Source organism: Bos mutus, chromosome 16, assembly GCF_027580195.1.
Source record: "Bos mutus isolate GX-2022 chromosome 16, NWIPB_WYAK_1.1, whole genome shotgun sequence".
Classification (NCBI taxonomy): Eukaryota; Metazoa; Chordata; class Mammalia; order Artiodactyla; family Bovidae; genus Bos; species Bos mutus.
The window spans coordinates 61,828,994-61,854,103 of record NC_091632.1 but is presented as its reverse complement, the minus strand read 5'-3'; the positions used below and the strand labels follow the sequence as shown (position 1 = coordinate 61,854,103).

The window sequence follows — 25,110 nt, the reverse complement described above, 5'->3', positions numbered from 1 at the left end:
TGGGCTTTCAGGTCCCGAGACCCTGGTCGCGTGTCTCGCCCTCAGATTCCCACCCGCCCAAAGCTCCCCGGCCCCAGCAGCCGTAGATGAGGAGAGTGGCTGAAGGCAGCCGGGCACCCTGCGAAGGCCACCGGGTGCCAGTTGCTCCCTATTACCAAGAAAGGGATCTGCCGGCTGCCTGATGAGTACTGCGAACTTTAAAAAAAAATTTAGGTTAAATAAACAACCCACAAATACGTAAATAAAATGGTCCCTTGTAGCGATCATGCGGGAGGGTACCTCGCTTTGCAGCCGTAGGCGGCGGAAGTGGAGGAGGCGGTGGGAGGTGCTCCCACCTCCCACCCTCAGATCCCCCGGGCCACCCCTCGGGAGAAGGACGCGACATTCCGATCGGCCGGAAAGGGGTTCAGAAGTCGTCCTTCCTTTGGACTCTCGGCCAAGGACCGCACCTCCCCCAGCAGCCCCGGGCGGCGGGCGCGCTCCCGCCGGGCTCAAGTTGGCACGTCCCTGGTGGGCCCCGCCGCGCCAGCGATCGCTGGGTCATGGGCGCCGCCGGCTCCTCGGCTCTGGCCCGCCCGGGCCTCCCCGCGCCGCCCGGGCCCCGCTGGCTGGGGGTGGCCGCCCTGGGACTGGCCGCTGTGGCGCTGGGAGCCGTCGCCTGGCGCCGCGCGCGGTCCCGGCGGCGCGGGCGGCTGCAGCAGGTGGGCACGGTGAGCGAGCTGTGGATCTACCCGATCAAGTCCTGCAAGGGGGTGTCGGTGGACGCAGCCGAGTGCACGGCCCTGGGGCTGCGCAGCGGCCACCTGCGGGACAGGTAGGGCTGGGCGCGGGAACAGCGCGGGATGGGCTCGGAACGCCAGCGGGAGCGGAGGAGGCCTGCAGGATCTTTCCCTTACAAAATGGGATATGGCGAGGTGGGTGACGGAGGCAGGCAAGGAAATAGAGAAAAGGCGGCCATCACCTCCCAACGGCAGACCCAGGGTCCCGACCCGCCTTCGGGATATAGCTGTATTTCCACCTCCCACCGGCTCTCTCAGGGCTTGCGCTCCAGAGTAAGTGCGGCATCTTCTCATCTGTCCCCAGGTGTTTGCCGGTGCGCGAGCAAACTTCAACGTAGTCTAGCGGGAAACGCGAGCTTCACAGGCTTAGTCCTGGCCACTCTATTTTTAGCAATTATCTCTTGAGAACTTGGGGACACAAGGAGCCATGGAGCCCAGCCTTCAAGGAGCACACCAAGGTGGAGCACATAATCGTAATAACAGCAGTTAAAGCTTGAGCTTCTTGCAGCTTAAAAAGTGCTATTGCTTATGTTATTTTCTCTAATTCTCTCATGCACTCTTTTATGAGTCAACAACAACAACAACAACAACAAAAAAAACCCTGAGATTCAGAGCCACACCACCCTGAGTGGAATCATGGTTCCTGTTTCCTTTAGCATGCTGGTGCTTTGTAAACAGTGGTTTTATTCTACCTGGGTGGTCATGACCTGTGTGAATTCCTGGGGTTCAGCGAAGATGGCCAGGGCCCCAAGCAAGCAGCTTTGTCCTCCTCTGGGTCTGGCTTCAGCCCCACTGTAAGGCTGCACTTCAGACTCCCTCCCAGACCAGCCCTTCAGACTCCCTCCCAGACCAGCCCTCAGTTTCTGCAGGGAACAGGCAGGACAGATGCAGGCTGTACATTTCCCTCTTCTGGCTGCCCAGAGGGTAATTCATGAGGTAGTGGAAAGGTGAGCTGTTTTTGTTACCATCGCATCAGAAAATGTGATAAAGAAAAGCAAACACAGGCTTGCAGTCCTAGATGATAATTGACTCAATATGACAAGTGCCAGGGAAGCCAGAGGAAGGAACGGGTGGAAGGACTTCCTAGCTGGAACTGAAAATGTGGTCTATACACACTCTATTATTTACCCAGGAATGATGTTCTGATCCATGCTACAGCATAGATCTTGAAAACATCATGTTAAGTGAAATAAGCCAGATACAAAAAGACAAACACTATATCGTTCCAGTTATATGAAATATCTAGAATAGGCAAATTCACAGAGAGGGAAAGTGAACTAGAGATAGCCAGGGGCAGGGGCCAGATGGGAATGAAATAGGTAATTATTGCTTCATGGATACAGAGTATCTGTTTGGGATGATGAAAAGGTTCTGGAAATAGATAGTGGTGATGGTTGCACGACATTGTGAAATTATTTAATGCCACTGAATTCTGTGCTTAAATATGGTTGCTGCTGTTGCTGCTGCTAAGTCGCTTCAGTCATATCCGACTCTGTGCGACCCCATAGACGGCAGCCCACCAGGCTCCCCTATCCCTGGGATTCTCCAGGCAAGAACACTGGAGTGGGTTGCCATTTCCTTCTCCAATGCATGAAAGTGAAAAGTGAAAGTGAAGTCGCTCAGTCGTGTCTAAGACCCTATTTTTTTCATGTCCATTCTCTGTTGTTGGAGATTTACACTGTGTTTACTTTTGGCATCGTGAATAATGCTGCAGTGAACATTGGTGCGCAAGTACCTATTTGAGTCCTTGCTTTTAGTTCTTCTGGGTATATACCTAAGAATATGCTGGATATTTTATGCTGTGTGTATTTTACCACAGTGAAAAAATTGAAAAGGAAAAGAAAGGCTGGCATATGTGAGATCACAGACGGTGAGAATGACTGGAAGGGCAGCTGGATTGTAAAAGGTCTTGCAGAAGAGTGAGATTTATTCTAAAAACTGGAACTATGGGGAACTTTGTATGAGGGTGACATGATTAGATTTGTATTTTAGAAATACAAGACTATCACTGTTACAAGGAAGGATTAGCAGAAAGAATATTCAAATGCTGGTACTAGGGATCTGGGACAGGATAGAACTATCTGTGTCCAGGATGAAGAACTGCTAAGAGGAAGTTCCTTTAGGACAGGACTTACACGAAGTTTATTTTTTAGCAGGGCTGAGCAACTCAGCCACCTGCTGGAGGTGGTGATCTTGAGTATCTGCCATATTTTTTACTTCTGTCTGTGGATCTCAGGGGAGGGAGAGAGTGGGACAAATGGAGAAGTAGCATCAGTGTATATATACTATCAGGTGTAAGATGGATAGCTGGTGAGAAGTCGCTGTGTGGCATGGGGAACCCAGTCAGGCACTCTGTGATAAACTGGAGGGATGGGATGGCAGGAAGGGAGTGAGGCTCTGGAGGGACGGGATGTGTGTATAATTACAGCTGATTTGCACTGTTGTATGGCAGAAACCCCTGGTGGCTCAGAAGTTAAAGAGTCTTCCTGCAATGCGAGAGACCTGGGTTCGATCCTTGGGTCAGGAAGATCCCCTGGAGAAGGAAATGGCAACCCACTCCAGTATTCCTGCCTGGAGAATCCCATGGACGGAGGAGCCTGGTGGGCTACAGTCCACGGGGTCGCAAAGAGTTGGACACGACTGAGCGCCTTCACTCACTCACTCACTCACATGGCAGAAACCAGCACAACATTATAAAAATTAAGAAAATGAAAAATAAAAAAATATGAATGGCCAAAAAAAAGATACATGAAAAAGAAAAAAAGAAACACAAGCTGACTCCAGTCATAATCATTCCACTCAGTGTGAATCTTCAGTTCAGTTCAGTCACTCAGTCATGTCTAACTCTTTGTGACCCCATGGACTGTAGCACGCCAGGCCTCCCTGTCCATTACCAACTCCCGGAGTTGACTCAAACTCATGTCCATTAAGTCGGTGATGCCATCCAACTATCTCATCCTCTGTTGTCCCCTTCTCCTCCGGCCTTCTGTCTTTCCCAGCATCAGGGTCTTTCCGTTCAGTATGAATAGAAATGACCAAAATGTTAGTGTGTCTAGCTTCCTGGATAGCTGAAGCGCCCTCTATGCAAATGCATCATTTTTTTTTTTTCCTGGAAACAGTTCTTCTTTTGCTCTTCTTTCTCTATTTCAGTTTGTTCTGGGAAGTACCTCTAGACCCTGAGTACTGAGCCAGAAAAGAATATTGTCCACATTAACAATAGCCCTTTTGATAAATTGCAGAAGTCACAGCTAACTTTTTTTTGAAAGGTGGGAGTGGATTTGGCGAAGTGTAAGTGGCATTGATTGCTGTTCAGCTCGACTCCACAGTCTGTGGACAATACTGCAGTGTCTTGTTTCCATCAGCAGGAATGCCTCCTGGTGCCAGGCACCATGCTTCCTCGTCTTTCTCTGAGATATCATCTACTTAAGGCAATTGAGAGGAAGATATAACTTCTTTGATTTTTGTGCCATCAAGGAGCTCAGAATGTTCTGCAGATATTTTGTTCGATGCATGAGTGATTATTAAACACTATGAAATGAACTGACAGATTCGGTCTTGCTGGACTGATGAACTGATGTTTAGGACAGACAGATGCACAGACACACGAGGCTTACAGTGAGGAAATCAAAGATGATGGTGCACCCCTGAAGCCCCCCCAGAGATGGGCTGTCTGTCATGGTGGTCCGTGAATATCTTGTGTTTTGAAAATGGCAGGTTTTGGCTTGTGATCAACAAGGAGGGGAATATGGTTACAGCTCGACAGGAACCCCGCCTGGTCCTGATTTCCCTGACCTGTGAGGGTGACACGCTGACCCTCAGTGCAGCCTACACCAAAGACCTGCAGCTGCCCGTCAAGACACCCACCACAAATGTGGTGCACAGGTGCAGGTAAGGAAAGGATAGATCTTAATCTTGGAGTGAATATTTCTTCGTACAGTTTTGGCAAATTGTGGGCTGTGGAGGGAATTCAGAGAAATGTTATCAGTAATTGACTATTGATTGCAAATGTACCATATGTAGGGTCAAGTTCTCAACATGCTGATGATCTAAAAGAAGGTGGGAAAGGGGGCAACTTCAGAAAAATATGCGTCAATGTGGGACAGAGAAAAAAATGTCTTTAGCAGTAAACTATGGGAACAAAGGCATATTGACATAACATCACCAGAGGATAAAGGATGCAAATCGGGGCAGAAGGAGTGGAGAGAGGATCCTAGAAGAGGTGAGGTTAGATCCATGTATTACCTTAGGATCATCTCTGTGTTGCTTGGAAAGACTGGGAACTTTCCAAATTTGAGTTATGGAAGGAGTCACAAATGGCTATATGACCCATGATATTTAGTCCTAATGAAAGGAACTTCCAGAATAGAAAAGAATGTCTGTGATCAGAAGAGTGATCTGACCTGCAGATGCGTAGGGGTCCCTGTAATAGTGAGAGTAGATATTCAGCCAGGAGGCTGCTCTATACAGAGGCTCTTTCCTTAACATCAGAAGGACAAGGGGGCAATTATTCCAGGAAAAGTGGCTCTGTCTTAAGAAATCATGTCTAGAGTTGGGTTTTTTTAAATCTTATTATGGGAAAGCCAAAATGTGATCTGATTATACTGTTGTAATAATGTCTGCATTTTGAATTAAAATGCAACATGAATGCTAAATTAGTCCACAGCTTATTATAGAGAATAATAAACATCAAAAAAATGTAGTTACTTGACTGGAAAGAAAATGAGGTTACCTAAAAAATTCTAAAAACCCCCAAAACTCATAAAATGCAAAATTAGTATAATTTCCATAATATCAGAATTGTAAATATAATGTTTAATTTTAATTTGGGGCTTCCCCTGTGGCTCAGCAGTGAAGAATCTGCCTGCTAATACGGGAGACTCGAGTTCAATCCCTGGGTCAGGAAGATCCCCTGGAGTAGGAAATGCAACCCACTCCCGTATTCTTGCCTGGAAAATCCCATGGATAGAATGAGGCTGGCGGCTACAATTCATGGGTTTGCAAACAATCAGACATGACTTAGTGACTCAACAACATTTTGGTGGTTTTTCTGATTATAAAAGTTATACATATTCATTGTTTAAAATTGGAAAATACCAAAAAAAAGAAAACCCTTCTGAGACAACCATAATTCGTATTTTGATGTATCTTCTTTCTGTCTTTAATCGTTAATACTTTAAAAACCATTGAAATAGTACAGAAGACTGTCTTGAATATGATTCACATACTTAAGTGGACATGTTGAGTATTTTTCAGATTGTTAAAAAAAGTCTTCAAACATACCATTTTCATGTTGGTGTGATATTTCATCCCATGAATGTCTTTGAATGCCTTTTGACAAGTCCCCAAGATTAAACATTTGGATTGTTTTCAGTTTTTTTCTAGGTATGAAGAAGAATGTGATGAATAACTTGGCATAAATGTCTGTTCATATCTTTTATTATGTCCTTAGGGGAAAATTTTTAGCAGTGGTTTCACCAACAACAAGAGTATGACTCCTGTAGACTTTGATTTATTTATTTGGCTGTGCTAGGTCTTCGTTGCGTGGACTTTATCTAGTTGTGGTGAGCAGGGACTACTCTAGTTGTGGTGCGCGGGCTTTTCATTGCGGTGGCTTCTGTTGCAGAGCATGGGCTCAAGGGCATGCGGGCTACGGTAGTTGCAGCTCCCAAGCTCTAGAGGGCTGGCTCAGTCGCTGTGGTGCATGGACTTAGCTGCTCTGCAGCATATAAGATCTTCCCAGATCTGTGTCTTCTGCATTGTCAGGTGGACTCTTTACCGTTGGGTCACCAGAGAAGCCCTCCTGTAGACATAGAGAGTATATACATGCATTTGTATGTATATACATACATATATACGTATATACTGCTAAATCATTTTGCAGAGTGGTTATACCAGGTATATATTTACCAGCAGTTTATAAGTATATGTGTCTCATTTCTTTTTGACCATTATGTTAAGAAATCTTTTGCCATTTTTGTGAGAAAAAACGGTAATTTCTTATGATTTAATTTGTATTTTTGATTGTCTGAGGCAGATTTTTTAATATGCCTATTGCACTGTGTATTTCATGTTTCTCCATCATCTGGTTCCTGCTTGCCTGCTAGGGTGAGATATTTACCCATAATTTCTTGTGGTTAACCATTTTTCATTTAACTATTGGTTCACTTGGAATCACATGGAAGCTTTTCCTGGTCCCATACAGGCTTTTGGTCCATTCCCCCAAAGACTACACAAGGGCATGTTGGGAAATTGCAAAATAAGGAGGCTTAGACATGCTATAGATGAAAGATGCCAAAAATGCTTTGAACTTAGATTTCCTTTAGCAACCCAGGCTATTATCTTGTGAAGGAGCTGTAACTTCAGCTCACTTTCCTAAAGATTTGTGATGCGTTTGGAGGGCCAAAACTTTCCAAAGTTCATGATCATAGTCACTACACTTGTTTTCACAGCTTCAGATAGATGTTTTCAGAAGTTTTATGAGCCCAAATTCTCGTATCTTCTCATACCTAAAAAAGGCAATAAACTCTGCCCCTTGTGACTTGCAGCAACCTTCTACTAAGATGTGTGCTTGATCGCGCAAATGCTCTGTCACCAAAATCACAAAGGAGCAGACCTCCTCCCACCTCTATGGAACATTTCCTCAGAGCTATCTGGGAGGCTGTCTCCTGGGCCATAGTCCTCAGTAAGTCCCCAAATTAAACTGAACTCGCAGCCCTCATGTTGTGCATTTTTTCAATTGACACCCCCAATTGGCCCCCTAGGTACCCCCAGCTCTTAGTATACCTCACCCACATCACCCCCAACTCTGGCTGGCTCCCGGTATGCACTTCCAGCACACTTTGGCAGACAGTACATACAGTGAGCAGGTACAGGTAGGTAGCTTAAATCTGCAGGCCCAGGAAAGCCCACAAACATAAGCGTTAGTGCCACTTTTGAAGGGAGAAAGGGAATCTGACAGCATTTGGTCTCATGGGTTTCAGGACTGAGAGAAAGCATACAAGCTTAAGAATCCTGCCATATAAGAGAGCAAGAAGCATGGAGTAGGTGTATCCGGAGAAGGCCTGAGAAAGTCTCAGAATACCCACCAGGACTGAGGCAAGGTGTTTCTCTCTGGAAAACAGTTGGTAAAGACTGGAGGAGGTGACTGCTACTTCAGATGCAAAGCCAGCAACATAAAACTCTAAGGAATGCAAAAAAATCATTAAAACATTATATCGCCAAAGAATCGTAATAATTTTTCACTAATCTATTTCAAAGACATGGATATCTGTGATGTGCCCAATTAACTGAAAATAGCTGTTTTAAAGACTCTCAATGATATATAGGAAAACATAGAAAGACAATTTGATTAAATCATGGAAACGATAAGTGGACAAAATGAGAAGTTAAAGAGGTAGAAATCATAAACAAAAAAAAGAACCAAACAAATTCTGGAGGGGAAGAATAAAATGAATGAAATTAAAAATGCAGTGGAGTGCATCAACAGTTGAATGGATCAAGCGAAGGAAAGAATCTGTGAGAATAAACACAGGATCTTTGAAATTATCTGGTCAGAAGAGAACAACAAAAAGAGTGAATAAAACCTACGCGGTCTATGGGGATATCATTAAAAGAAACAATTTGTGAATTATTGGAGTTCCCATAGGAGAAGAGAGGAGGAGGCAATGGCACCCCACTCCAGTACTCTTGCCTGGAAAATCCCATGGATGGAGGAGCCTGGTGGGCTGCAGTCCATGGGGTCCCTAAGAGTTGGACACGACTGAGCGACTTCACTTTCACTTTTCACTTTCATGCATTGGAGAAGGAAATGGCAACCCACTCCAGTGTTCTTGCCTGGAGAATCCCAGGGACGGGGGAGCCTGGTGGGCTTCCGTCTATGGGGTCGCACAGAGTCGGACACGACTGAAGTGACTTAGTAGCAGCAGCAGCAGCAGGAGAGGAGAAATAGAAGGTGGGAGAAAGATTATTTAAAGCTAAGAAATTTCCAAATCTGGGAGAGATTTTCTATCAATCAATGTGATGAAAGGGCTTCTCTGGTTGGCAGAGATTTTTTAGATATGACATGAGAAGCACAAACAAGAAAAGCAAAAATAAATAAATGGGACTCCATCAAACTAAAAAACTTCTGCACAACAAAAGAAAACTCTCAGCAAAATGAGAAGAAATATTTGCAAAACATGTATCTGGTAAGGGGTTAATAACTCAACAGGATAAAAACGCAAACAGTCCAATTAAAAAATGGGCAGAGGAACTAAGTAGACATTTCATATAGAAGACATAGGTCCCTTGACTCTGTCCTCTTTCCCAAACTTCAGCATTTTTGAAACATGATCATGATTTACGTTAAATTATAAACCACTTACTTACTTACTTGATGTTTTTCTTTAAATTTATTCAACTTTTAAAAAACCTGAAATATGGAAGGAAGGGTTAGTTGCTCAGTTGTGTCTGATTCTGCGATCCCGTGGTCTGTACGTCGCCGGGCTCCTCTGTCCATGGGATTCTCCAGGCAAGAATACTGGAATGGGTTGTCATTCTTTTCTCCAGGGGATCTTCCCAACCCAGGGATCCAACCCAGGTCTTCTGCATCTCCTGCATTGGCAGGTGGATTCTTTACCACTGAGCCACCTAGGAAGCCCCTATTATCATTATACCAGCCTTTTAATAAAGATTTCTGTCCAACTGAGTGAACCATATTTTTGCAGCAATTTTATTTTATACTAATACATTAGATTTCTTCTGGAGAACTCCTTCTCTTTTCAAACACATGATCTCATTTTATTCTGCCTGCATTCCTTCCAGGCAAGGAATCATAAGACTGCATCTGCATCTCAGGTTTATAAAATAGATAAGCAATGAGGATTTACTCTATAGCACAGGGAATTACATCCAACATCTTACAATAACCTATAATGGAGTATAATCTGAAAAAAAGCTGAGCCAATATATTGTGCACCTGAAATTAACCCAATATTGTAAATCAACTATAAAAAAAATGCAGAAAAGAGGGATTGAACTTCTGTCTTTATTTGGGTTTCCATGTGGCTCAGAGTAAGGGCCAGGCTAAAATGATGTCTTCTGGTAATGAAGGAATTACAGCGACGTCACAGCGAGGTGCAACCTTTTGGATCTGTGCAGCATTGGCAGGGTATCCAGGTTGTCAAAGTCATGCCTGTTCTTTGTCCCTGTCCCTTGCAGAGTGCACGGCTTGGAGATCGAGGGCAGAGACTGTGGTGAGGCTGCGGCCCAGTGGATAACTAACTTCCTGAAGACACAGCCCTACAGGCTGGTGCACTTTGAACCCCACATGCAACCGAGAAATTCTCACCAAGTAGAAGACGCATTCTCACCCACGGACCAGGTCAGGAAGGCAGGCTTCCTTGGAAGTGGAGAGCATGGCACATATCTGCTGAGCTCAGTTCTCATCTTTTATCTTTTGTGATCTCTCATGACAAAAGCTGTTACTTTTGCCATAAGCTATTGGTAAAAAAATAAAGCCCTTCCCTTGGGAGCATCATCTGTGTTTCTTGATTTGGAGGACTCTTGCATTTTTGCCTGAGAGCAAAAATTCCTATTTACAGAAGCTTCTGGTGCCAACATGGCTTCAAAACTCTTCTAGGTCAGCATCTTTCCCAATCCCTCTGTAATTTCATGAGGAATCCAGCCTTTTTATACTGGGATTGCCATGTTGTGTCAGATCTCAGTTGGGCAAATGAGTGTGGCTATGGAGATCCACAGATTTTAAATGACCAGACTGGCCCTTAAAGGAATAAGGCTTTAAGAATTCATCCTAAGAGTGAAACATACAAGGCTTCGTGGCACCGTTGCCACAGCCATGTTGAATGCTGATTTGCAGGTTGCATGAAAAATACATATCCATAGAACCAGTGGATATTTTTTTATCATACCTAATGAGGTCATCAAACCCAACCACCTTATTAAAATCAACATATGAGAGTTCAGAGGATGAGAAAAGGGGAAGCTCTAAGATTCTGAGACCCCGTTTTCTTCACTCCATCATGCAGTTCCTGTTATCTGCAAGGCTATTTAAAGCTTCTGAATTGCTGTGACTTTGCTATAAAAAGGAATAGAGAAATACTTAGAAAGATTGCGTGGGGAGGTAGGGTGAGGGAGGGGTGGAAGGTTCCAGGAACCAGACCCCTGTGACCTCTGAGAAATGCCTTTGTGTGTGTCATGCTCTAACAATTCTTCTTTCCTCCTCAGATCCCATACTCAGATGCCAGCCCTTTCTTGATCCTTTCTGAGGCATCATTGGCAGATCTCAACTCCAGGCTAGAGAAGAAAGTTAAAATAGCCAACTTCAGGCCCAATATCGTAATTTCAGGCTGTGGTGTCTATGCAGAGGTAACACTATGCCTTCCTTGCTCCTTTCCTTGGACTTAACTTTTTTTTTTTTTAAGGTGTGAGTCTTTGATGCTTGATTAGATTATTCTGAAGGATGCATATTTTGGGGGAAGACTACAGTGCCTCCTGGTGGAGAAATGTACACAGAACAGGCTGGGGCACTCTAAGCTGAGGTGCCCAGCATTTTGGACTGTTGTGAAACATACAAGCGGTTTAGTTGCTAAGTCCTGCTAAGTCTTGCAACCCCATGGACTGTAGCCTGCAGGCTCCTCTGCCCATGGTATTCTCCAGGCAAGAATACTGGAATGGGTATACAAGAGACTCATTTTATGATTAAAAAAGCAAAAACGAAACTCCGCAGTTTACATGTGAAGAATAATGCACACTATCAGAGTCAAAATTCTGGGTCTGGAACTTTCTGGCTTGTGATCAACAAAGGACTGGGCGGGTTTGTTTTAACTCTGGATTCTTGTCTTCAGCCCCTTCCCTGTGAGGGTAAGATGGTCAGGACCACAATCAGATGTCCTTCTTATTATTGCCTCGAGTCCCTCACCCTTTTTTTTTGTATCTCTCAAAGTTTCCACCCTGGAAGACTCAATTCAGATTCCACCTTTTCCTTAAAACCTCCCCTGACCAGAGCAGGGCAGCCTGAAAATCTCTTCTCTAAACCACCAGCACCAGGCTTTCCTGCACAGATCAACCAGCACAAGGGTGCGGTCTTGTAATGCTTTCTCTCCGGTTTTCTGGACCTTTTAAAAGGAATACTGACCATTCACTTTTCTTATGTGTATGTGCTGTCTCCCCTGCTGGATTTGAGGGGCACAGTCCATCTATCTGATTTGTCCTTAAAGTGGGCACCAGTGACCCAGGCCGTAGACAAATGCCCGAGGAACTTCCTGGGCCTGAGAGCTTTGTATTAATAAATGCTCCTCTGGAGATGCAGAGGGAAGTAAGGTTACTGGCCTCCTCTAGATTTGTTCCTGTCTAGCCAGGGGAGATGTCTTAATCCATTTTAGGCGAGCAGGAAAAGCTCTCCTACAACCTAGAGTAATCCCCCCTCTCCATAATCCCTCCTCTATTTCACCTGCTGCCTGCCTCAGCCCCCACCCTTGCCTTCCCTATAGCCTCCAGTCAGGCAGGGTTAGTCAAGGAGGCTTCCTGAAGGAGACGAATTTCATTTTTATTTTTAAATTTTTATTGGAGTAAGGTTGCTTTACAATGTTGTGTAAATTTCTTCCGTATACCAAATTGAATCAGCTATCAGTTGAGTTCAGTTGCTCAGTTGTGTCCGACTCTTTGCGATTCCATGGACTGCAGCACACCAGGCCTCCCTGTCTATCATCAACTCCTGGAGTTTACCTAAACTCATGTTCATTGAGTCGGTGATGCCATCCAATCATCTCATCCTCAGTCATCCCCTTCTCCTCTCGCCTTCAATCTTTTCCATCATCAGAGTCTTTTCAAATGAGTCAGCTCTTCACATCAGGTGGCCAGAGCATTGGAGTTTCAGCTTTATCATCAGTCCTTTCAATGAACACTCAGAACTGAGCTCCTTTAGGATGGACTGGTTGGATCTCCTTGCAGCCCAAGAGACTCTCAAGAGTCTTCTCCAACACCACAGTTCAAAAGCATCAATTCTTCATCACTCAGCTTTCTTCAAAGTCCAACTCTCACATCCATACATGACCACTGGAAAAACCATAGCCTTGACTAGACGGACCTTTGTTGGCAAAGTAATATTTGTACCTATATCCCCTCTGTTTTTGGATTTCCTTCCAGTGTAGGAGCATTGAGTAGAGTTCCCTGTGCGGGTTCTCATTAGCTATCTACCTTATACATAGTATCAATAGTGTATATGTGTCCATCTCCATTTCCCAATTCCTTTCACCCTCTCGTCCCCCTTGGTATCCATATGTGTTCTCTACATCAGCATCTCTCTGCAAATAAATTTGTCTGTCCCATTTTTCTAGATTCCACATATGAGTGATACCATACAGTATTTATTCTTCAGAGATGAGTTTCAATTCCGGTTTTACAAGTGAGAGGAAGGGGAGGGTTTCATTTCAGGGGAAAGAATTGACAGATCAAAGGCAGAGGGCGGAAACAGGAAGGCATGATGTAAAACCAGCCGTCACTGATGGAAATGGCTGCTTAGCTGTCAAATCCCGTGATGTCCCCCCTACAGGGGTGAGTCAGGGCTGGGGCTCCAAAGTGCTCACCTGATTTATATGCTTTGGCCCCAGGACTCATGGAATGAGCTTCTTATTGGTGATGTGGAACTGAAAAGGGTGATGGCTTGCTCCAGGTGAGACAAACGCGCTGCTGCTCGAGAAGCGGGGAGAAGGGGGGGAGTGTCTGCTTTTTCCAGTGTATGATGCCCTGTGTGTGTGTGTGCAGGTGCATTTTAACCACAGTGGACCCGGACACCGGCGTCATGAGCAGGAAGGAGCCACTGGAGACCCTGAAGAGGTAAGACTATGCAATTTAATATCTCTTCGAAGAAGCAGGGAGAACACCACGCGGGAGTATTCTTGAAGCAGAAGAGGGTACTAGTGACTGGGTAATTTAGGAAATATTCCGGGTGCTTTGGTATCAGAATGCCTACTTGCACAACTAATTTTACTTTTCATTTAGAATTTGTGATCCGAGCACACCAGTTAAAAAGCAACAATATATGGTTTAGGTATTTTGACCAACTTTACGATGGACTTCCCATTAGGTGACCTCACAAATTCATTAGGTGTGATAAGGGCTTTCCGGTGCTTTAAGAAAGGCCCGACTGTTTTGGAGGAGCATGTTGAAGCATGCAGGAGTAAAGTGAAGTGATACCTGGGGTGTGCTGTTATTTTAGCAAAAGCACACATGGAAAAATATGTCAAATCTTGATAAATAGAATCTGGGTGATAATTAGGTGGGGATTCATTGCATTATTTTTTTTCTACTTTTTTCTTTATCTTAAAAGTTTCACAGTAAAATTCTTTTAATGAAAGACAGTGACAGATAAGTTTAAATTGCATAGACCAATATTTACGATAATGTTCATTTTAAAAAGCTGATTATAAAACTGCATATATAGCATTGACTTTTTAATTTGATTTTCCTTTTTAAAATATATAAATGAATCTGAGTAGCTAAAAGGCTGGAAGTCTGTAAAATGAAACATTAATGGAGGTGCTCTTTTGGTAATGGAATTATGGGGAAATATATATTCTGATATGTAGGCTCTAAACTTTCTATAAGCAAGCTGCAGTACTTTAGCTAAAACAACAATTTATGATCCATGCCCTTCTGTGCTGTTTTCTGCCAAATCTGGAGCCAGGACATGGTGGAAACCCTCAAAGTGATGCTCATCTTCCTTGGTCTTCCATTTTGAATGCAGGATCACAGGTCAGGTGTCAGGTCTCATTTCTTCAGCCTCCGAGGCCCTCAGCTTGGACCCTGACATGAATCCTTGGGTATTACTTGCAGAAGAGGAGAGGGAAGAAGTGGGGGGGGGTGGTTGGTAACTTCTGCTTTAGTCAAAGCCCCAGAAGACTTGAGGAAGGAATGAAGTGAACTTTGGCCATCTGACATAAAAGGCATCATGAAGAGCACATTAAGAGGAGGTTATACTGGGACTTGTGTGACCAAATTTGTTCCCCTGGAATGGGAGTCTGTTTCGTTCCATCTTTCACCGAGCTCATTGGTCTAAGCTCTCTGGACCACCAGTCTCCTTTAATCAGCACTCATCCCTCTCCTGGGTTTCCCTAGTGGCTCAGATGGTAAAGAATCTGCCTGCAATGCAGGAGACCTGGGTTCAACCCCTGAGTCAGGAAGATCGCCTGGAGAAGGGAATGGCTACCCACTCCAGTATTCTTGCCGGGAGAATCCTATGGTCAGAGGAGCCTGGTTGGCTTCAGTCCATGGGGTTGCAAAGAGTCAGACACGGCTGACTGTGTACACATACATCCCTCTCTGCTGATTCTGCTGACCCAGAAACTACTATCGGCCCCTCCCTGGCAGGCTGAAGCCTGGGGGTGGGGACTCTGTCCCAGACAGCATGTTGCCCCCAGGCATGAAGCCAGCACCTGCGGTCCATGGAGACCAGCGTCCTGCATCAAGACCAGGCTACAGCGAGGTGGACAGTCATTCCAGGGCCAGGCCACATGGCAGAGAGGGAGGTCAGGAGCAGAGTCAAACGAGGTGGGTTGGAGGGAGGTTGGGAGGGGAGATTCCAGATTACTGAGGTGAAGGGCAAATGGCTGCTTTTTCTTGGATCCCCACCATTGAGTGCAAATTTGCAGAAACATTCAAAGAGGAGGCTACACCTGGATGGGAGGGGAGTTTGGGGGAGAAATCATACATGTATATGTATGGCTGAGTCGCTCTGCTGTACACCTGAAACTATCACAACATTGTTAATCGACTGTGTGTGTGTGTGTGTGTGTGTGTGTGTATGTGTGGCTTACTCACTCAGTCATGTCTGACTCTTTGCAACCCTATAGACTGTAGCCTGCCAGGCTCCTCTGTCCATGGAGCTCTTTAGTCAAGAATACTGGAGTGTATTGCCTTCCCTTCTCCAGGGGATCTTCCCAACCCAGGGATCGAACCTGAATCTCCTGTGTTTCCTGCTTAGCAAGCAGATTCTTTACCATCTGAGCCACCAGAGAAGTCCCATTAATTGGCTATATTTCAATACAAAATAAAAAGTTAAAAAAATAAGCTACAAGGATATATTGTACAACACAGGGAGCATAGCCAATATTTTATAATAACTATAAATGGAGTATTATCTTTAAAAATCATAGATCACTACACCTGGAACATATAATATTGTACATCAACTATGCTTCAATAAAAAAAAAGAAAAAAGAAGGAAAAAAAAAGAGTTGGACACGACTTAGCAACTGAATAACAACAAAATGTTAATAGAACACCTAAGATTTATACATTTCACTCTATGTAAATTTTATCATCCCTCAAAAATAGTTAAGAAATTTTAACCCTAGGAAATGATATTCCAGCTGAACTGTTTCAAGGTGAAATTTGCTGACATCTGTGACTTACTTGGAAATGGAAAAAAAATGACGATGGATTGATGGATGGATAAATACATATGATAAAGGAAATACAGTAAAATGTTATGTTTTGGGTCAAATGACTGACAATTGGATGTTCTCTGTAAAATTCTTTGAACTCATCTGCCTGTTTGATGATCAAAGTGTAGTTGCTTAGTCGTGTCTGACTCTTTGTGTCTCCATGGACTGTAGCTCACCAGGCTCCTCTGTCCATGGAATTCTCCAGGCCAGAATACTAGAGTGGGTGGCCATTCCCTCCTCCAGGGGATCTTCCTGACTCAGGAGTCGAACCCAGGTCCCTTGCAATGCAGGCTGATTCTTTACCATCTGAGTCACCAGGGAAGCCCAAGAGAGGGATGGGTGCTGATCAAAGGAGGCTGGTGGTCCAAAGAGCTTGGACTAACAAGCTTGGTGAAAGATGGAATGAAACAGACTCCCTTTCCTGCATTGCAGACAGATTCTTTCCGTCCAAGACACCAGGGAAGCCCATCTGTTTGAGGATGATAGTAATGAAATGTTAGAGGAGACTTTATTAGACATGACCGGACACTCCGGAGGGGAGCGAGTCAGAGAAGCTGCAGTGAAGGACTAGTGATTCCTCCAAATGTGCTGGTTCACTCACTATTAGCACAAACTGGAAAATCTTCCATCTTCCCACTTTTCTGTGATCACTGAGCAGCTCTGTGGAGGAGGAGGGCAGGGCAGGTGGGGAAAGCCCCCCATCATGGGGTTAGAGTCCTGGTTCTGCCAGCTGATCAGCAGGCTCTTCTCTAGCTCAGGCCCTGGCTGTTCCTCCCTATGAAGTCAGTGGAGCAGGACAGACCTCCATGGGTTCTGTGTGGAAGCCAGCCAAATGATTTGGAAAATTGGCTGTTATCCATTTGTATACATCATCTTGTTCTCTCCTCCCAACAGTGCTTGGTGCCTGGTACCTTTCCTTCTGGATTCAGAAAGTGTCTTTGGGGCCAGTCCTCTGAATCTTTGGTGCCCCTCCTTCCACTGGGATCTTGTGTTTATAGAAGGAGGAAAATTGACCCCTGGGAGTAGCCCAGCCTTCTGGATCTCCTGCAGCCCCTCAGCAGCCCAACCAGTCCACCCTAATTGCTCTTAATACCCCAGGAGACGGGACAGCCAGCCTAGGTGTCTTCTCCTGTATCTTACTGAGATTTAAATTGCCATAGATGCCGTAATTTATGTCCCTCCCAGGACAGATGGCCATAAATTGGGAAGAGAAAGGCCTGGGCCGCCTGACATAAATCAAAGAAGTGAAGCAAAGTGGTTTCGGGGGCCTCCTCTCTGCTCCCTGGCTTTCCTCCTGGGCAGGATACCTGGGAGCTCTGCTTTCCCTCTTCCCGGGTCCCCTGTGTCCCAGGGCAGTGCTCCAGGAAGGCAGGTTCTCAGCTGGGAGACCAGTGTTGAATGGCTGCTGATCACAGGCCCAGAGGAATCTTTGTCTGTGAAATACTCACAGTGGAGGCTGGTCTGCTGGCAGGAAAATATGAAGAAGGAATTATTATTTTCTTGCTGGAGGGAGAGTGACTCCCATGCTGATCCCACAGGAGCGGTGTGGGTCTGTCATTGTTCCTTTCAATACGAAGAATCACCTCGTTCGTTCTGTCGAAACATATGTTTTGTTAGATGCAGGAGGACTTGGACAATGACATTTGCTGCTCTCTGCCTGTGTCAGGCTGTGCTGTGCTGAAGTAAAGACAGAAGGATTTGGTGCGAGTGATACTATGGAAGGAGACAGCTCCCCCCACCCACCAGGCTCTGTCCTCCCCTGCCCCCGTAATTGTGTGACTTTGGCAAGTCAGTTATGTGCTTGATGTTTCAGTTTATTTGTAAAAACGGACCTAATAAGAGTAAGTGGCTTGGTGGTAAAGAATCCACCTGCCAGTGCAGGACACACAGGAGACCAGGGTTCAATCCCTGGGTCAGGAAGATCCCCTGGAGAAGGGAATAGCTACCCACTCCAGTATTCTTGCCTGGAGAATCCCATGGACAGAGGAGCCTGGAGGGTTACAGTCCACGGGGTGGCAAAGAGTTGGACATAACTGAGAGTGAGCACACACGCATGGACTGTATATCTCTCCTGGTTTATGCTCCCCCTTGGTTAGAATAAAGCAATAAACACTACTTTTTAAAATAGATGATAAAATACATAATGACCATGTAGACTGTGGTTATTGATAGTTTCCGCTTATGAGCTTGGCACATTCTGAGAGAAGGAAAATCCTGGAGACACTTCTTTCCGTTTTCTGAGGCTGCATTAAATGCAAGGTAGCCCAACCTGCTTGGCCTTCAGTCCCTCCTGTCTGTGGTGTCTTCACAGTGCTGTTTTATTCCTGACCTGCTCATACACATAGCAAGTTGGGTGTCCCCAGAAGTATCCTGTGCCCTCGGTGGGGACCCAGTGGTGATCAGAGACCCTGCTTGCAAACCATGGTCTGGGCATTGACCAATAAGTGAGTAAAGCAAGCAGCTCTCACCAGTCCGCAGCACTTTACAGGTAACAGTTTCCACTCACACCACACCCTTAAGGATGGAGACCTTTGTTTTAAGTGAAACAAAATGTGTGTCTCCCATTAATGTGGTAGTGTGTTTCATATTCACTGGAAGAGAAAATTCACTAAGAAAGGCGATTTTATTTATTTTTTGGCTGTGCTGGGTCTTCATTGCTATGAGGGCTTTTCTCTACTTATGGTGAGTGGGGGCTACTCTTTAGCTGCCATGCTTGGGCTTGTCACTGTGGTGGCTACTCTTGTTGCAGAGCACAGGCTCTAGGGCACCGGGCTTCAGTAGTTGCAGCTCCTGGGCTCTAGAGCACAGGCTCAGTAGTTGTGGTGCATGGGCTTAATTGCTCTGTGGCATGTGGAATCTTCACAGACCAGGGATCCAACCCGTGTCTCCTGCATTGGCAGGTGGATTCTTAACCACTGAGCCACCAGGGAAGCCCAAGAAAGGTGATTTTACATGGATTTGCAATTTATTAATCCCATCATCAGGGCTTCCCTGGTGGCTCAGATGGTAAAGAATCTGCCTGCAAAATAGGAGACCTGGGTTTCATCCCTGGGTTGGGAAGATCCCCTGGAGAAGGAAATGGCAACCCACTCGCATATTCTTGCCTGTAGAATCCCATGGATAGAGGAGCTTGGTGGGCTACAGTCCATGGGGTTACCAGCACCACAATCCTATCATCAGCTGCAAAAGCAAAATTTGTATATTTGGAAGAAAAAAATCAAGGAAGATCCATGTATGAGATCATGCCTTGTTTTCAGTCTCTTGAACAAAAAGCTTGGTGTGGATGTGAATTCACAGACAGTGGACAATATTGCCTCAGTCCCACAAGGGGTCGCTGTTGATCTCGTTTGTCGAGTCTCCCCACAGATCAATGGCGACAATGTCAGCAGGAGCGTCAGTGGGACAGAGCTGGGGGCTTTTGGTGGTGCCGTGCCTACAAACCAACTCCTTGGCCCAACCCTGAGCAGGTTAAGGGGCTGGGCTGGGAGGGGTGGCAACCCCTGTGGGTCCTCCCTTCCTAAATTACCTGGAGGGGGAGTACCTGTGTGTGTGGGTGGTGATGTCAAGGGGCAAGGAAACCCATGCATGGCTGAAGGTTTGTGCAGAATAAATATTAACCCCCTCACCTCTTCTCATGTGTGTGTGTGTAGTACCCAGGAGGTACAAAGATGACCAGGGGTCACATCCCTGGTGGGAAAAGTCCTGACTCTGAAGTGAGCCAGACCTCAGTTCTGGCCTGAGCCTGACCACTTAGATCCTGGGCAAGTCTGTTACTCCTCTGAGACCTCCCTGTGAAGTGGGGGCGATACATATTCCCACATAGGCACATTGTAGGGATTAACAGATAATCTGTGTGATGTTCTTTGTAAACTGTCAGTGTTTGCACAGAACTGACTCTCAATCCCCTCTCTGAGATAATCAGAGCTTCAGGCTACCCAGCTTGCAAGAAGCAGAAATCCCGAGTCATAAAGTGCCCGATCTGCCTCCATCCTGAAGAAGTCACCCTCCGACAGACACATCTCCAAATGTCCCTGGTATTGCAGGCTGAGACTGGAGAGGCAGGCTAGGAGACGTGCCTGGTCCCCAGGGTCCAGCATCAGTGCAGACCTGACTGCAGAGCAGGGGAATGTTGTTGGCCAGGCAGGACCGGCTGGATCAGCGGCTCATGGTTCCCATCCACCTGTTGATTTATTTGTTGGCTCAACCAACCTCATTTCGAGTGGCTTCAATGTACCAGGTGCCAGGCTGCTGGCATACAACAATGACCAGAACAGACATAGCGCCTGCAGCTGGGGGCAGAGGCTAGAGGTTTCACCCTCCCCATTTTCTCATTAGCCACCTCTGATATGCAGAACAAAATTAGACCTGAGTTGTTGCAATGGTTGTTTTTCTCAGAAAACAGTAGAATGAAAAAGTGCTTTCCATCAAAATGCTATAAAAATGATTAAAGTTGGAGTTAGATTAAATGAGAGACAGAAGGAAACCTTTCTCCTGGTGGAGGTGGGGGAGGGGAGAATCTTGCCATGTTATTCATGCACATCCCATGTACACTTTTCCTGGTGATTCTTGCATTTTTTGCCAGAAAAAGATGTGAATTTGTTGTTTCCATTTAGTTGTTCATTCGTGTTCGACTCTTTTGTGATCCCATGGGCTGTAGCCTGCCAGGCTCCTCTGGCCATGGAATTTCCCAGGCAAGAATACTGGAGTGGGTTGCCGTTTCCTCCTCCAGGGGATCTTTCCAACCCAGGGATCCAACCTGATTCTCCTGCCTTGCAGGCAAATTCTTTGCCGTTGAGCCACTGGGGAAGCTCCAAAGATAGGAATATTGCTCCTAACAGAGGGTTTTATACCAACACGTTTAATTTGTTCAACAGATGATTGTGGGTCACCGGTGACATACAGGGCCCAGCCTTGGGTGTGAGTGATACAAGGGAGTTAGTCACATTTCCTGCTCTCCACAGACTCTCTGTCTTGTAGAACAGGCAGACATGCTCTAACAGTGCAGGACACAGCACATGTGTGTTCAAGGGGCAGCAGAGGAAATCCAGGATGGGGAGACCGCTCCTAGCCCGGGGATCCTGAGTTTCTTTCCTAGGACATGTGGCTTTGGAGTTGGGCCTTGAAGAAAAGGTAGAATTCTAGTGCTTGGGGAACTGGGGGAGGGGAGCCCAGAGAGGAGCCACCAAGCCAGGGGGGTAGAAAAGAGTTATTAGAGTTATCTGAGGATGCATAAAGTGAGATTATTGACAGTGGAAGAAAAAAGTGAGAAAATTCAAAAGACTTGGTACAGGAAAAACCTCAGGACCTGGCAGCTATGAACACACTGGAAAGGGAGGGAACCAGTGCAAAGGATGACTCCAGGCCTCTCACCCTGACGGACTGCTCAGGCTGTGGTTTTGATCACAGATGTGGAGTCAGGAGGAGAGATGCCGAGGGAAGTGATAAAGTAATGTCTATCCAACCAGTCCATTCTGAAGGAGATCAGCCCTGGGATTTCTTTGGAAGGAATGATGCTAAAGCTGAAACTCCAGTACTTTGGCCACCTCCAATGAGTCAACAGTTGACTCATTGGAAAAGACTCTGATGCTGGGAGGGATTGGGGGCAGGAGGAGAAGGGAAGACAGAGGATGAGATGGCTGGATGGCATCACTGACTCGATGGACGTGAGTCTGAGTGAACTCCGGGAGTTGGTGATGGACAGGGAGGCCTGGCCCGTGCTGCGATTCATGGGGTCGAAAAGAGTCGGACACGACTGAGCGACTGAACTGAACTGAAGCATACTGAGTCCCTAATTCCTTAATGCCGAAAAAGGGGACATTCCAAAGAGAAAAGAGGTGGGAATGTGGCCATTGGTAACACTTTGGTAGTCTGTGCACTGGGCACAATCCCAGGAGGCGCTGTTCTGACTTCTTGAAGGGAACGCGCTCGCTGGAGCGGGGCAACATGGCGGCCCTGTGTGTGGATCCGTCCGCTGAGAACAGATCACGTACCGTTTGAGCTCTTCCTTCTGATTGGCTGTGACTCATTATGGTCTTTTTCCTGTTGCAGTTACCGCCTGTGTGACCCTTCTGAACGAAAGTTATACGGAAAATCACCCCTCTTTGGACAATATTTTGTCCTGGAAAACCCAGGGACCATCCACGTGGGAGACCCTGTGTACCTGCTCGGCCAGGAATAGGAATCATATGTCCTGGAATAGCAGATGCGTTTAAAAAAATGTCCTGAAAACTGACAACACTTGAAACACAGTATTTTGAAATGGGGCATTTGACTCTTCGGCATTTTCTTTAGAACTGTGATCTCCAAGTTTTTCATCTTTCTCTGGACTTCTTCCTTGTGTCCCAGTGCTTCCAGCATCCCAGCCTACAAAGCAAAGAAAGGTTTGATAACTTAATAGGACTTCAGTAAGTCATCTAAATGATAAGGCAGGATTCTAAAAATCACTTGTTTAACTATGATTGTGGAATAATGTTTTCTCCTTCTTCTCCATTCACCTACTCATAACCTCCATCATCTTACTGCTATGCCTTAGGGAAAAGGAGAGAAGAGAAAGGGTGGGGGATCGAGAGAAATGTTCTGGAATATTTTCTTACCCCGTTCCTCAGCATGCAATGGAAATTAAATAGCACTCCAAATAAGGCTGGACTGTCACTTCACTTTTCCCCCTCAAGTCCTAGACAGGCTTTTAAAAGGGTATAAAGAGCCTGGCCTTCAGTAAACACTCAGACGTTGGTTTCCCCTAGATCGTTTTGGATCTGGCGCTATTACCTTAGTGTCCATGGCATTTGATGGATCCTTCAGGGCACACTGTGCCTCTGGGCGGCAAGACAGCAGAGATGTCAGGGAAGAAAATCAACTCAAGAGAGCAGCATTGCTGTCAGACTCTGATATGGAGTAGGAGGAATGGAAGACAAAATCTTCCTTGCCATGGAACAGAATATCAACTATATCCCATTGGTGAGACCAAACTTTTCCCAGTATACAAGAGGGAACAGTCACACTAAGTAGGCGAGGCACCCTTGCCTCCTGTTGTCTGAGATGCTGTTGATGTCACCCTGGGAAACGATGCCCAAAGAAATGGACAGGAGGGGACATGATGCCACCTAGTGGCATTGTCACAGCTCAGCCATGCTGTTGAAAAGAGGGAAACGGACCGATAGGTTTTAGTTTTCTAGCCTAAAAAAAATTTTTTGAAAGAAACTGAGATAACCTCTAGGTATTCTCTGCTTCTCTGCTGTGGGAACTTGGCCCTAAAAGCGTGGCTGTGCTGTCACGGGGTCCTTCTGGATCTTGCTGGTCCCATCAACTCAAGACTGGTTGCTCCTCCTCAAAACCAGGATGAAAAAGCCCTGAGACCCATGGATGAGAAGAAATGTGATTGTGTGATTTGAAATAAACCACTTTATTTCAGGTTTTGAATAAAATCTTTCAAAGGAGAAAAGCAAAACATATGTCAATTCACTTAACAACCAGTATCTAATTTTTCTCCTCATCAAATTATATAACTCTAGTATCTGATGATGTTTATCTTTCATTGCCATTTTGCTCTTTGTATTAGGAAGCTAAGTCATGAAAAATGTGTTTCTAAACTGTAAATAAATGGAAGCTGCTTTGACTAGTTTCAGGTTGTACTCACTTCTTGGCAAGAAGTCAGACTTTGAAGCTGACAGATGTGAATGGGCAAAACCAATCATTCTGTCACCTCACACACGTACACACACACACAACATCTTCAGGCATACTCTCGTCTTTGAAGGGCTGTCATGTAAACATACTTTTTAACCTAAAGCCGTGTATGTTTCACTTTGGTTTTATACAAGTGGTTAGTAATGGTTGGAACCTAGCCTAGTTCTGAGGTTAAGTTATAAGGTAACAGGTGCACGTATATATGTTTTCTGGTTGGTGAATTATTGGAATTTGTTTTCCCCACGCTTGAAGTGAAGTGGAATTAAAATAATTAATCAGTCATCCTTGGCCCATCACCTTCCCCAATAAATTCACTTTATGCTGAAACTACAGATAAATTAAAGTAAAAATATTGGATTGGCCAATACAATGGAAAAACCCAAACAAACTTTCTGGCCAACCCAGAAAGAATTCAGCAAGTAGCATTACTAATTGGACCTTGGAAATCCATGGCAGAATGCACACAGGATTTAGGGAACCATGTGATTATCAGTTCTGTTGAGAGCAGCCAATACTTAGACAGTGATGAGAAACTCAAGGTTGGTTTGGTGGCTGGCCCTAGATAGTATTCAGGGCAAGGTGAATGCCTTAGACCGGAACTTCTAACCCCTTTTCAATAGTAACAGCCACTTCCCAAGGGACTCAGTGTGTGTCAAAGGCCACACTCATGCAGACTCTGTCCTTTGCATTGCAGGGCAGCCTTCCAATTGAAGGGGTACCCTAACCCCCTCCTCATTTGTGCAGAGTCTCCTGCTCCTCAGAGTGTGAGGAAGATTCCAGTTTTAAGACAGAGGTTCCAGTGACCTCTAGAATCTCAGAGTCGTTGCCAAGCTTTCTGTCAGTGAGATTTAAAAACCATTTACTTGTGTTTATTTTATATTTAATGAGTTGGTTAATGCCAAAGGCAGGACTGAAGTCTGGTTTATTTTGGAGACTGAACCTTTGCACACAATTCGACTTGAAATAGAGGGTCAGGAGTAGAGACCATCGCACACCGTCAGAGAGGTCTCCTTAAAGCTGTGGACGATGGGCTTTCACGGTCAGACAAAAGCAGCCACTGTCGGTGTGTGTTTCGTTCTGGGTGGCAGTGTCTTCTGCAGCCACACTGTGCAGCCTGAGAATTACAGAACAGCTGGGGACCCTGCAAAGGACCGTGTGGGAAAAAGCCTAGGCAGGCTGCTTAAAGGGCCACGTTGCCAGCT

The 25,110-nt window shown here is 45.5% G+C and overlaps 1 protein-coding gene across 1 annotated transcript; it reads left to right on the top strand.

The window, feature by feature from the left end:
- Window positions 1–379: 379 nt before the first annotated feature.
- Window positions 380–23,826, top strand: MTARC1 (mitochondrial amidoxime reducing component 1). The gene is made up of 7 exons (XM_070385493.1): window positions 380–814; window positions 4,494–4,667; window positions 9,978–10,140; window positions 11,004–11,144; window positions 13,388–13,449; window positions 13,542–13,613; window positions 22,271–23,826. The coding sequence occupies exons 1-7, from the start codon at window positions 543–545 to the stop codon at window positions 22,398–22,400; spliced, it is 1,014 nt and encodes a 337-aa protein (XP_070241594.1). The 5' UTR covers window positions 380–542; the 3' UTR covers window positions 22,401–23,826.
- Window positions 23,827–25,110: the final 1,284 nt, after the last annotated feature.